Source organism: Schistocerca gregaria, chromosome 1, assembly GCF_023897955.1.
Source record: "Schistocerca gregaria isolate iqSchGreg1 chromosome 1, iqSchGreg1.2, whole genome shotgun sequence".
Taxonomy (NCBI): domain Eukaryota; kingdom Metazoa; phylum Arthropoda; class Insecta; order Orthoptera; family Acrididae; genus Schistocerca; species Schistocerca gregaria.
This window is the reverse complement of record NC_064920.1, coordinates 125,250,794-125,264,521: the sequence shown is the minus strand read 5'-3', so window position 1 is coordinate 125,264,521 and position 13,728 is coordinate 125,250,794. Positions and strand designations below refer to the sequence as shown.

Below are 13,728 nucleotides of genomic sequence, written 5' to 3'. Positions count from 1 at the left end.
GTTGTAGGGTATGCTAATAAATAACATCCAGGGTGAGGAATATCGACGATCCGGTATGGACCTGAGTAAACTAATTGCCATTTCTTAAGCAAACGTTTTAGCCTCGTAGATTTGGGATGGGTTGTGAGCAATACCAAATCATCAATTTCGAACACACGTGTCGGTCTGACCCGTTTATCAAATTTTTTCTTCCGGAGCTCCGCAGTGTGTGCCAGGGTAATGGCAGCTTGCCTTACCTTTTCCTGCAAAGAAATATCGTTCGAAGACAACTTAGGCAGGGGACTTGACCATGAGTTTTTTTCTGGTTCGTCTGATAATAACTCGGCAGGTGAGAATCCGGTTGAACTATGTGGCAAATTGTTCACAATGTACTCGAACGGAGCGAGGTATTCTATCCATTTGGAATGTTTTGTAGAAGAATGGATGCGCATAAGTTGATTAAATTCTTTAAAAATTCGCTCAACGGGGTTAGCCTGTGGGTGAAATCGGGAAGTAAGAACATGTTTAATATCGGAATCTTGCAGAAATGATTTCCACTTTGCACTCGTAAAGTACGATGCATTGTCCGTTAGGACAGCGACAGGTTTTCCGACACGGGCTAGGTAGTCGGCCGAAAAGCGTCGAATGATAGCCGCAACAGTGGCTGTGCGCAAGGCGTACAATTTCACATACTTAGTAAAAACGTCCAATATAGCCAAAATGTATTTAGCACCACCGCGGGATTGTGGATAGGGTCCGCCAATGTCTACGGAAATCAAATCAAGCGGTTGCTTTGGAAGAACGGGATGCAATTCAATTGATGCATGTTTGTTCAAATATTTTGCCTTCTGGCAAATGATACATTTGCGAATGACCTGCAGGACTCTACGTCGCACGTTAGGAAAATAGCAGAAGCGTAGGATCTTGGCGGCACATTTATTAATGCCATAATGTCCCCAGGTTTTGTGGGTGAACAAAATTAAGTCGTCAACATAAGTTTCCGGTAAACATACCAACCAACGCTCTGACACGAGATGGGAACGATGAAACAGTACACCATTGTTGATCTTGTAGTAATTTTGAAGATTAGAATTTGAATTCTGACATAATTTTGTTTTTACTGTAGACCACCTAGGATCGGCATCTCGTAACTGTGCAAAATCCCTGCAGATTCGGTGATAGTAGCGGTTGTAGGATTCGTCATACATTAACATGACCTGAAAGTCGGAAGTTTGCTCATGCAAATCTGAAAGATTCTTTGCATCGTGCGGAAGACGAGAAAGAGCGTCCGCAACAATATTGGTTTCGCCGGAGATGTAAATAATTTCGAAATCGTATTCTTGTAACGAAAAACACCAACGACTGAGCCGGGAATGAAGTAATTTGCAAGACAGTAAAAATGATAAAGCTTGGTGGTCTGTATAGATGCGTGTATGTTTTCCCCAGAGAAAATATTGAAATTTTCGCATAGACCAAATAATTGCAAGGGTCTCGCGTTCCGTAACTGAATACGATCTCTCGCATTCAGTTAAGGTGCGACTGGCAAAACTGATAGGTTTTACTATTGTTCGATCATGTTCAACAGACAGTTGAAACAAAAAGGCCCCAAGTCCATAAGATGACGCATCGGTCGATAGGCAGAAGTCTTTTGACCTGTCCGGATGACAGAGGAGTGGTGCGTGGATTAATGATTGTTTAATTTTTCAAAATCGGCTTGACATTCTGTAGTCCATCGCCAAAGGGAATTTTTCTTTAGAAGATTTAGAAGATGTGGGCTGTTAAGAGCTTGCTGTGTCACGAACTTTCTGAAAAATGACGAAAGACCCAAAAATGCTTTAAGTTGTTTTTTGGTTCGGGGTGCAGGAAAGTTGCGAATTGCTTCAGTCTTTTTAGAGTCCGGCCTGATGCCTTCCGGCGTGATGATGTGGCCAAGGAACTTAATCTGTTGTCGGGCGAACCTTGATTTTTCCAAATTGATTGTCACGCCTGCATCGGCGAATTTAGTCAAAATTTGTCTTAGAAGATCGACATGTTCTTCCCAGGTGGCAGTCGCCACAAATAAATCATCCACATAGGGAGTGATTTGTGAATGTAAATCTGGCCCGAGGACGTCGTCAAGCGCCTCGATAAAGATTCCTGCACTTATTCGTAACCCGAATGGCAAAACACGGAATTGGTATGATCGTCCTTCGCACAAAAATGCGGTATATTTACGTGATTCAGATGTAGAAGAACCTGGTAGTAGGACGATCGTAGGTCGATATTAGTCAGAAATTTGGAGTTGTGAAATTTCAGGAGTTGTTCGTCCAGATTTACAGGGCGAGTATTTACCGGTATAATAATTTTGTTGATTTCGCGTGCATCGAGAACAAGACGCACGCTTCTATCGGGTTTCGAAACTGACAACAAAGGGTTGCAATACGGCGAGTGCGAATTTTCTATTATTTTCCAACGTAGCATTCTGTTAATTTCCTGCAAAACCGCTGGTTTTTTAGACCACGGTATACTGTAGTGTGTACGACAAAATGTTAGGTGGGGTTTGACATCCATCTTGTACACATACCCACGTATGATACCAGGTTTATCTTGAAAGACTACTGAAAATTGTTGAAGAAGGTGAAACAGATTCTGTTTTTGCAAATCAGTTAGATGGTAGGCTTCGGCACACTTTTCCCACAGAGTTTTACTATCAGCATTGTAAGAAGAATTGCAATTGTTTGTCATAGAAAAATTAGTGATGGGCACAGATTGTACTTTCAAGTGACGTACGTCCCGATAAGAATTGTTGTTATTAATTGTTTTAGATAAAGGTATCAAAATTCTTTGCTTTTCAACCGTCAATTGACAGATACCATTCCCTAAGTCAATCACTGCTCGATACTGATTTAAGAAATCGATGCCGAAAAGACATGGAACTGTTAAATTATCCACAACAAGGAAATGATAACAAACATGCACGTTGGAAACAACAAAAGTTAGAAGAGCTTGTAATTTGACATTTTTTGATTTGTTTCCAGTGGCACCGATGATTCGGCAGTTCTGCACTGGAAACGTCGGAAGTTTAGAACCTTTATCTAGATCCAAGTACAGGGAACTAGAAATCACGCTTGCTGACGCTCCAGTGTCGAATAACACTTCTACAATGGATTTCTCTAACGATAAAACAGCAGTTGCCTGAACCGCTACCTTTACTTTGTCGTTATTACTAGACTTATTATTCTCGGCAAGAAGGTCATGTTCCATAGTGTGTCCGTCTTGGAATCTCAAAAAACAATTTGCAAGATTATTTGCGCCCGTGCTCACGTTCTCGACCGGGGGTTGGGCGCTTACGCCGGTCTGCTCATGTTTTCCGCCGCGTTATTAGGCGACGCATTTTGGTCATCACTTACCTCAATAATATTTATCCTTTGTTCATGGACATGTTTGGTATTCGGTGGAGTTTGATTACCGCAGTCCTGATTATTAGCATTGTTTGTTGGTACAAAGTGCCGTGCATTCGGAAACATATAATTGTAGTTGTGTGGTGTATAGTTCGGGTTTCCCCACTGCGGGGGTGGATAACTGACTCTAGAATTTTGACAATTTGAATTATTCTGCTGATATGGCGAATTTCTCTCAAAATAACCAGGGTTGTATCTTCCATCCTGACGTCTGTTTTGATTGTTGTTGTTTCGGTTTCGGTTGATGTTGCCTCTGGAGTACTGATTGTTGTTGAAACTACCATTGTGTCTGTTGCCATTACTATTACTTTTTCGGTAAAATTGACCATTACCAAAACTGTTGTAATTGTTGGAATTTTGGAATCGGGGATCGCAAGATTGCTGCGAATATTGTGTGAAGTTGGGCTGTTGTGATTTTTGCCCCTGATTTTGAGGAAGCGGGTTTGCATTCCACATGTTACCGCTGTTGTTATTTTGATTGAAATTATGGCAATTGTTTTGGCGAGAGTTGGAATTAGCATTATAAATATGTGGAGTGTTCTCTGAATCTCCTCTAAACGCAAGGTCTACTTCATTCAAATAATCTAGAAATTTCTTGATGTTAGTTTCCGGAACACCAATTAATTGTGTCCGGTAATGCAGGGGTAAATGACTTTTTAAGGTGTTAATCACATCGGCAAGATCGGCCGGTTTTGACCAATAAAGTGTTTTGTCCAGGTATCTTTCAAAATATTGACGCAAAGTTTCTTTACGAGGGTTGTATGGTTCGGGATTGTGAACTTCACGTCGAAGTTGTTTTTGCTCATGTTCTGACCAGAATTCCTGCAGAAAAGCCTCTTCAAATTGCTCTTTAGTCTTAGCTGTGTTTATTTTTAATACAGCTCTCTGCGCTTCTGCTTCTCACTCATATCCTTGAAAACATAGGTCAGGAGACAGATGTTGTTTCAAAAGTCCAGGTCCTCAAGGCAATCATATACAGTCCATTGTATAATTCTTCTTTGCTCTCAGGTTACCTTCTTCATGACATCATCTAATGTCAGAAAAACAGCAGTGCCTTACTCCAGATTTAAAATGAATGGTTCTGAGTGATTTCCATCATGTTTCACCAGGCAGTTATATTACCTGTACATCATCTTCATGATACTGATGATCTTTGGAGATATTCTGTAACTCTGCATTGTTTTCCAGATGGCTTCATGCTGCACCATATCAAAGGCTTTTTCAAAGTCAGCAAAAGCCAGGTACAATGGAGACCAGTATTCCAAGGATTGATCAGTAATGATCCTCGAGGTGTTGATTTGGTCTGTGCATAATCTGCTTTCTACTAGTGAGGGTAGAGCACTTGCCCAAGAATGGCAAAAGTCCCGAGTTCGAGTCCCAGTCCGGCACACAGTTTTAATGCATTAGGAAGTTTCATATCAGCGCACATTCTGCTGCAGTGTGAAAATCTCATTCTATCAACCTCAAAGTCTTCTGCTCCTCTCATAGTCAGCTACACGTAGCTTGCTCTTGGGTAGCAAAATTCAAAAAATCTGTACATATATAACATGGATAATAAAATGAAATGATGTTTTGATTGTCGATCAACATAGATACTGAGAAATTTATGGACAGCTACTCCCTGTATGGTCTCATTTTGTACTTTAAGGCTTTTCTATTAGGTTTTCTACTTATATAGAAGTTCTTGTGATTAGTCTCCTTATATTAAGAGTTAACAGTTGGGGACAGACATAAGTGCCATGTGAGCTTTCTCCTAACATTTATGGTGTCCTATTTGTAATTATTATATTATTGTTGTCAGCAAGTAACACTGTTTCATCTTGTGTGACCTGTAGTGGCAAGCCAGTAATGTATGAGGTAGTTCAAAAAGTTCTTAGAGTGGAATAGAAAGATATGAATCACACAAGTGTAACTTTTTTATGTTTCAGTGTAGGCTACCTTTGTACTAATACATGTGGCGCAGTGATGTTCCAATACCTTGAGCTCAATTCAAAAATTAGATTCTTTTGTGCCTCCAAAACACTGTCAACTTTGGCTGTCCATTCTTGGTTTGAAGACAATCTCTATCCATCATAGAAAATATTGATCTTGAGGAAGAGATGGATGTTTGATGGAGCCAAATAAGGTGAGGCTGTCAACAATTCATATCTAAATCGATGTTTTTTGTCATGGCATTGACACTTGTGTGTGTGTGCGCATACTGTCTTGTTGAATGATGACTTTCTTTCCTGCCAAACCTGGCCTTCATTTGTATATCTTTTACTGTAGTTGGTCAAGGAAGTTAGTATAACATTATTCTTTAATTGTTTCACTTGAGTAAAGGTAACGTATCAGCAGAATTCCTTTTGCATCTCTGGAAACAAACACCATGACCTACCAAGCTGACGTTATTGTCTTTGTAAAGTTTCCCAGCTTAGGACAATTTTACAGTAAGCAAGTGATTACACTCATGAATCAATTTGTTGACACAATCAGTTTATGTTCACAAATGTAAGTCCTGCACTCTTTTAGCATTTCAAAGCAAATAAGAAAAATCCTTCTTAACAATAAAGGGAAAACTTCTTGGACAACTTAAAGTTCTCGGAAAAAAAAGTAAATAAATATTTATGTGAGACAATCGTCTGAAAAGTCCTATTGCAAAAAAGTGCCTATCTTCTTAGGATGCACAGTATGCAAAAAATTGAAGTTCCATGTCATGAGCAATACAACGAGTTTGAGCCTCAGAGTCCATAACTAGAGCAGTAGGTCATCACGCCCATTTGTTCCAGGTGGCAGGGGATCATCAAGTCTGGGCAGTGACATAATGCTGGGAAACTTCTGCTTCTGCTAACATAGATTGAACTGTCTGTTGCTTGCTGGGTGAAGGACGTTACACCCATATGGTGGATGACTACTAGATAGCTATTGGTCTGGCAATGTGTGCTCAAACTAGGTGAGGAATATGGACTGCAGATGCAGCCAAAGATCCATATACATGATGGTGTCTACTGCTCTCATGAGTGCCTTCAGAACTAGCTTGCTTCCTGCAGGACAGGCTTAGTTCAGCTGACTTTGACCAATGTGCCTGCAGAACTGGAGCAAGGAGCTGCATAACTGTGTAACGTTGTGAGTTGGCAGTTTGTAGGAGACCCCAGATACACACCATATCTTCCCCAATTCTCGAGAAAGACCAAGAGGGGCAGAGACTGTAGTGAGAAACAAAGGCATCATCACTGCCAGAAGCATTGCCACAGGGTGAGGTAGGGGTTGATGGTGTGTTGAAATCCATTGGGATGGTGAATGGAGTCATCGTCTGGCTGGGCACACTAGAGGGTGGAAGCAACACATCTGCTGGGTGAGCAGCAAGCTATTCAGAGTCCTTTTTATCTGAAACATAGAACTGAATGGCAGAGTCTGTTGGAGGCCAAAAACCATGGCAGGGGCAGTATTGGTTGATGTGCTGTAAGAGTTGGGAGCACTCGAGGAGTGTGATGAGAAACATAGCATGCCTCAGAAGATGGGAAACAGTGGTTGTCAGCCACCGGGGATAGCCACAGAAAAAATTCATATACCACATCAGGTCCCTAGGAGACAAACAATGTTGGTGGGAAGAAGAGGAGAAGGAGGATGGTCTGTCAGGTGGAGAATGGACAAAGAAGAGTGGAGAGGGCAACCATGGGGCCACTCTACCAGAGAGGATCCCTCCATCAGAGTTCCTCCATATGATCTGTGAAAAAGATGAAGATTCTCATGAGAGGAGTGGTACTCGTGTAGTTTAGACAGTTGACATTTAAAAGTCTGCAGAAAATGCTCAGCAGTGCCATTAGAGGCAAGGTGTAAATGCATGGTGGGAATTAAAGCAATTCTGTGAGCAGCACAGAAGGCAGAAAATTCAGAGGAAGTTAGCTGAAGTGCATTATCAGTGACAACAGATGCATGGAGGCCCTGTAGTGCGAAAATCTGGGTAATTGCCCAGATAGCGTGGGAAGAGAAATTGGAAAACTTGCAGACCGCAAACAGAAAACAGGACACAGCAGCATGCATGATGGTAAACCACATAGAGTCAAGAATGGGGCATTCAAAGTCCAGAAAACGGCAGTGGACGAACGTGTTAAGTAATGCTGAGGTGGGGCCCTCACCATTTCTGGCAGGTGGAGCAAGCAGTGACCAAATCTCTAATAGTATAATCCATGCCTCATAAACATAATGGTGAGCCAGTCACTAGGTAAGAACAGTCCACCAGTGTCCTTTGTGGAGCAACTGGAGGATGCGATTGCAGAGAGCCACTAAATAACCGTCCAAGTGCAGTTGTGGTCACCCTGGTGCAGGACAATGCTGTCCCGGGAAGATAGTTCCTGTTATTGATCCCAGAACACCTGAAGATCTAGGTGTGCCACAGCCTTAGGGTTGGGTGGCCAGCTTTGCCAGATGTACTGGAAGAGGTGTGGAACAGTGGATTGTCTGCAGTGTGGAGTCACACAAGGTTGACATGCAGGAGTAGCTATGCAATGTCAGCAGCAACAGCGGTCAAGGTGGCAGCAGACTTCTGGATCAGTATTGAACACTGGGTCCTCTCCTAGTGAAGGCCAGGAAAAGAGGTCAGCATTGGTATGGTGGAGGGTGGAGCACAAAATGGTCTCATAGGAATAGACAGAGAGGAACACGGCACAGTGTTGGAGGTGGTGAGCTGTGTGGTGCTGAAACCCAGAGGAAGTGCAACAGGGGCTTTTAGTACATACTGAGGGTACATGGGCGCCCGTAGACATAATCATTGGACTTTATGAACCTAAAAATAATGGCCAGTGCTTATTTTTTGATTTGGCCGTAATTACACTAGACAAAATAGTTTCTGAGACTAGTTTCAGAGACAAAGGCAGTTGGCTGCACCACCTCATTGATCACTTGGAAAAGAACAGCTCCCATACCATAATTGGAGGTACCAGCAGAGAGTGTACACAGCTATCATAGGTCATAAGGCAGGTAGGCTTGAGGAGCACCTGTTTCAGTAAGTGGAACAGCCTGCCACACTCAGGGGACCAGAGGCACTGGACATTCATTCAGAGGAAGTGAGGAAGAGGCCTGCAATGGCAGTTGCATTGAGAGAGAAATGACCTAAGACAGATTCGAGTTGATTTTTGTGGCAAAGCATAGGGAGCTTCTGGATCACCTCAATGGACTGCATGACAGGGTAGATGCTTGAAGCACATAGGATGTGGCCAAGATATTCTACTTATTGCACTAACAGGTCACACTTGTCCTTGTTACAATGGAGACCCACATGACGAGACACTGCAAACAAAAGATTCAGATTGTCTAAGAAGTCTTAGACAAAGGCACCAGTAACCAGGATATTGTCCAAATAGTTGGCAGCCTGGGTAACATATAGCAACAGTTGTTCAAGATACTGCTGGAAAATTACTAATGAACTCATGATACTGAAGGGGAGCTGATTGTATTGTAAAATACCAAACAGGATATTGATAACCAAAAAGTCCTGGAGGCTGACGCCAAAGGACTATGCATGAATGTGTCACAAAGATCAGTTTTTGCATAAATCTTGAGAGCACCCAGTTGAGACAAAATCTCCTTAGTTTAGGGGGTAGGGTAAGAGTCCACTACTGACTAAGAGTGGACTATGACACTGAAAATGCTGCTGATGTGTTTCTGACCCGTATTCTGCCAATAAATGGTTTTCTTACCACTAATAATTGTATAAGCACTTAAAAACACTGCTCATGCAGTGAACACAGTTGGATTTAAATTAACAGTCTGGATAAAAATGGTTCACTACACTCAACTGTGTAAACCACGTCAAATTCACTTACACTACTGTGAAAGCTTTTTTATGTGCTTAAAAATTGTGTTCTTCAGCTATGTAGTGTACTAACTAAGAACATTTCTTTCATGTGATTCAGCTCTATTTTTGAATAGGCCTACACATTCTAATATACTTACTGAATTGTTCTCTGAAGAGCATTTGTCATTTTATGGTAAGCCAGATGTTTTACCCTTATATGCAATTTAGAAATACTGATGCACTTTTAGTACCATTCCAGATTTATGAACATAAAGAACTAACATTATAACTATAGTAAAACCTGATTTTACATTAGCAGACTGTACATTTTGCCACCATTTTCGTTTGATGCTGTCCTAAGCTTTTTCTCTCTGAACTACTTGTTTTCCTGCTATTAAAAATTGACATTTGGAAATAACTGAAGGATATCTTGTCATCCTTCCCTTCAAACAACTTTTAGAAAGCTTTATACTCCCCTCTTCTTAAATTAATTGGATCATGATCATAAATTATTCAGTTTTTTCTTCTCCTTTCATCAGTCGACACAATAACAATACTTAAATTTTACTGTCTGTTTTACTGTGTGTTTAAAAACAATGAATAACTTATGTAACACACTAAAATTAAATGAATGGGTTTGATGATGAAAGTACATTGCCTTTAATCTGCTGACTTGTGTGGCGGCGACGGTGATTTTACTGCCGTGTGTGTAAACACTGGACTTCTGACAATGGCGATGGTCAGTTGATATGGCGGAAAATTTCCGCTGTGAGTGCAACTGGCCTTAAAGATCTGGTGAGAAAGAGCGTGGCCTGGCAGTCAGACCTGTGGCCTTGAACAGCAACGGCAATGGAAAGGCCGCATCGTTGTTGTATATAGGTGTCGGTCACACAGAGCACAACTCTGGCTGGCTCACCACACCAGCTGACGTCTAGGTTCTACACAGATAGGTTCACAGTAGACCGGAGCGGCTATTTGCATTTGCTGGTGCATTTGACAGCAACAGCATGAGGCAGATCTTTGATACCACGCTACACATGAAGGCTGCTGTGTGATGAGGTTCTGTCTATTTCCACAGTGTGACAGCTGACGCAGCAGCAACCACTTTGGCCTGTCCGGTGTTCTTTGCCCCAGTCATCCACTGTGCCTGAACCGCACAGGCAGACTGCAGCGTTATGTCTGACCAGGCCTTCAAGAAGCTGAAAATCAGTTTTTATCTTTCCTGTATGTTTGGAAACTGTCACATCCAGGATATATTATAGGAACGAAGCCTAGAAACACAGGTGGCCCTTGTGACTCCTAAGGGATTGAGACCACTCATTTCTAAGTCATTATCAAAGTATCACAAACAAGCCATCAATGTCTCATTAATCATCAGTCACTTATTAGTTACAATCTCTCTACAATTTGCCATATTGATCAAAGGTCTGGATGGTTAGTGGCATACCCTCGCTTGCAATACTGAAGTAAATGACAACTGGCAAATGTTTCAAACTTCGTCCCAGTATGGCTACTCCACATGGTCATAGAGAGGAGACAAATAAAACTAGAAATGAATTTCTGAGTAAAATTTGGATGCTCTGCAAAGTTTAGATTCGTGTGCTATGCTGTATTCTTAGAGGCAGACGCTCTAGTATCAGCCACATCAGTTTGTAGATGAATTCAGTGTTTCTCACACATTTGCTGTAAAGTTGTCTCATTTTAAGAGTTAATGTTGTGGGAATATTCTGAATTGCTCTCGTAAATGCACATTTAGAGGAACAATGCCTTGTCAGTAAATGCACCACTGCATGAGGGTTTTTAATAGGTGCTTAAAATAAATAATAACAATTTCAGATTGTTAAATGGGTAAAAATAATTTATTTTCTCTTTTTAAGTAAGAATAAGTCCTTCATTTTCACCTGCCTTAATACATTTTTTTGCTATTTACACTTTCCTCTGTTAGTCCCCTGAGAAGTGAAAAAAACAGGGCTTTACTTTCTATTTTGTAAAGTAAAAACCAAATGTTCACAATAATTTCCACAACCCATAACAGATTCATGTCTTAACAAATTTTGTGAACTTTGGTTGTAAGGATAATGTGGCTGTTTTATTGTTACACACATATTAATGTAGTTTGAAATACTGTTGTAAATTTAATATTAAGAACAAAAGAAGGCATACGATTGTGGAAATCGGTTCTGTTACTAATAATGTGCAAAACTTGACTACTCACATACCTGCATTACTTAAACAGAAATTGAATTCGTCTCTGGTCCTTCCCATAACTATCTACCACTTTTTGGATAAAGGACTCCTCCTCTGATTTTATTTTATCACGATGAACTGACACCATACACAGACAACTGAGTCGATGATCTGCCATGGTAGTTCTTAGCCATGTTTTCGCATTCGTTAGAGTGCTGCAAACTAATTCATACAGTGTAACCTTCTTCAATTACTCTATTGTGATAATATTTCAAACAAGATTTAAAAATAATTAGAAGAAATGTTTCATCTGACTTAAGAAATTGTTTCAAAGTCTTTCTAATTAAGTAATTACAATCAGAAAAATGTTACTGTGATAATTAAGTACCTGAATGATCTTTCTGCAGAGCAGGTGGTTGCCAGTAAGCTAAGGGCTATCTTCAAGGCTGAAGCTACGGTGGGCAAGAATTTGGCTTTGTCCAGTAGATCAGTCAGGCTTAATTCAGCAACATCTCCTTCAGTTACTTTATCGCATTTCCACAGACTGACCCATGTCTGTGCTTCTTCTGTGAAGTTATCTAAAAGATTGCCATAAAATCTTTTGATATTTTCAATTACCCTTTTCATATCTAGGTTGCTTTGGGATTTCATTACCTTTGGGTGCAAGCAGAAAATATCAAAAGATGCCTTGTTATCTTCTGAAAACCATTCTTGCAAGGACTGGACTAGGGAGTCAAAATATGGAATAAAGAGAGATTTTCTTTAGTTTTCACAAACTAGTGGATGATTTGAACAATACGCTTGTCGTGCAACAATCACAGTTGTCAAATTCCAGTGACATCTATTCCAAGTGCACCATAGTTGCTTTCAGCACTTTTCATTATCATTTCAAATTCAGCTTCCGCATTTTCTCTGTCATCCAACAACATTTTTACAATTCCTTGAATTTTTTCTGAAACTTATAACAATTTAATGATTGTAGGATATTGGTGACAGGTTCTAGTTTTGCTGAATATTTTGCTATGACTTTTAATGTAACAATAAATGTTGGAGAAGTAAGTGTGCAGTAAAGTTGCCAGGCTTTCTGCTTAGTTTCACGATCTCCTTCTTTATGTAAAATTGCTAATGCTTCAACAATTTCTAAAAACTTATCATTAAATTTCCTTATAGACTTATGCTTCTCAGACCAGCTTGCCTCACACAGTTTTTGAAGGTTCCCAACTAGGACTTTCCTTTGCATGCTCCCCCGGAAAAAAGAAATTCCTTCTTTGATAGTACCAATGGCATTTCTGACCTCTGGCAAGTTGTTCAAATCATTAAGTCTATGGCTAGCATAATGACAGAAGCGACCCTTGGGATATTTCTCAGCAATTATCTTGTGTGCTCTGCCAATTTTATCAGCAATCGTACGGCACCTGTCAGAGACTTATCCTACCATTTTATCTAGATTAAAACCCCAAGCAGATAAAGTAGATATTATTCTGTTGGATATTAGTTTTTACATCTAACCTTGCTAATGCTGAAAATCCAAGGAAGTCTTCTCTCACAACATTAATTGCATGATCAAAATAACATGCAGAAAGAGAAAGTTGTTCTATGCCTGCAATATCCATTGTTTTGTCTGCCAAAACTGAAAATGATTTGCTGTTATTGATTGTATTACTCAAATCATTTCTTAGTACTTTGGCGCATACATCAAGTAAATCATTTTGGGTTCTATGAGAAACATAGGTAGCATTTTTAGGCACACCCTCAAAATGTTTCCGCAGTGTTTCATCACCTGACTGTACTTTAAATGGTAACAAATCATCAAATATAGCATTTGAATTTGTTTTTCCTCTTAAAGGTAAGTCATGTAATGCACCAAACAATACACAAGAAACAATAGATATTAACTTTGCACGATTAGTTTGTACTAATTTCACAAGATTCTCATTGGCGAGTTCTTCCTCACTTTTAGTTTTGTTTGTCACAATACTAATGAAATTATTTGACTTTTCTATTGCATCTTTATGCCACTTGGAATTCATATGCATTCTTGCACATTCATGGAACATTTTGAAATTTGTGAATGGGTGGCTTATGAATGCACCATGATGACTACCATGCATTATTCGTGGGTAGAAAAGCACACAAAACTTGTAGAGGGCACCTTTAACTGCTTTGGATTAGACAAGCCATGGATATAATGACAGCCAGTCTGGTCGAAATGTTCTTTTTGTGCTGTGTATGTCATTCTTAAAATTATAACTTTTTTCAGGTTGCCATGGATTCAATAAAATCCTATACTTTATGCAACTGTCAATATCCTTTTTTTTCAATGTAGTTTCAGACATCGGGATACTG

The 13,728-nt window shown here is 40.2% G+C and overlaps 1 protein-coding gene across 1 annotated transcript; it reads right to left on the bottom strand.

The window, feature by feature from the left end:
* Nucleotides 1-12,313: 12,313 nt before the first annotated feature.
* On the bottom strand, nucleotides 12,314-13,493 carry LOC126294084 (52 kDa repressor of the inhibitor of the protein kinase-like). Its single transcript, XM_049987155.1, has 2 exons — nucleotides 12,892-13,493; nucleotides 12,314-12,797 (listed from the first exon to the last, which is right to left on the bottom strand). The coding sequence occupies exons 1-2, from the start codon at nucleotides 13,491-13,493 to the stop codon at nucleotides 12,314-12,316; spliced, it is 1,086 nt and encodes a 361-aa protein (XP_049843112.1).
* Nucleotides 13,494-13,728: the final 235 nt, after the last annotated feature.

Bases quoted from the DNA above. Each gene is read 5' to 3' on its own strand.
- LOC126294084 (XM_049987155.1), bottom strand. From the start codon at position 13,493: ATGCATGGTAGTCATCATGGTGCATTCATAAGCCACCCATTCACAAAT. The intron at 12,798-12,891 runs GTTAGATGTAAA...AGTCTCTGACAG, and splicing joins GGATTTTCAGCATTAGCAAG to GTGCCGTACGATTGCTGATA.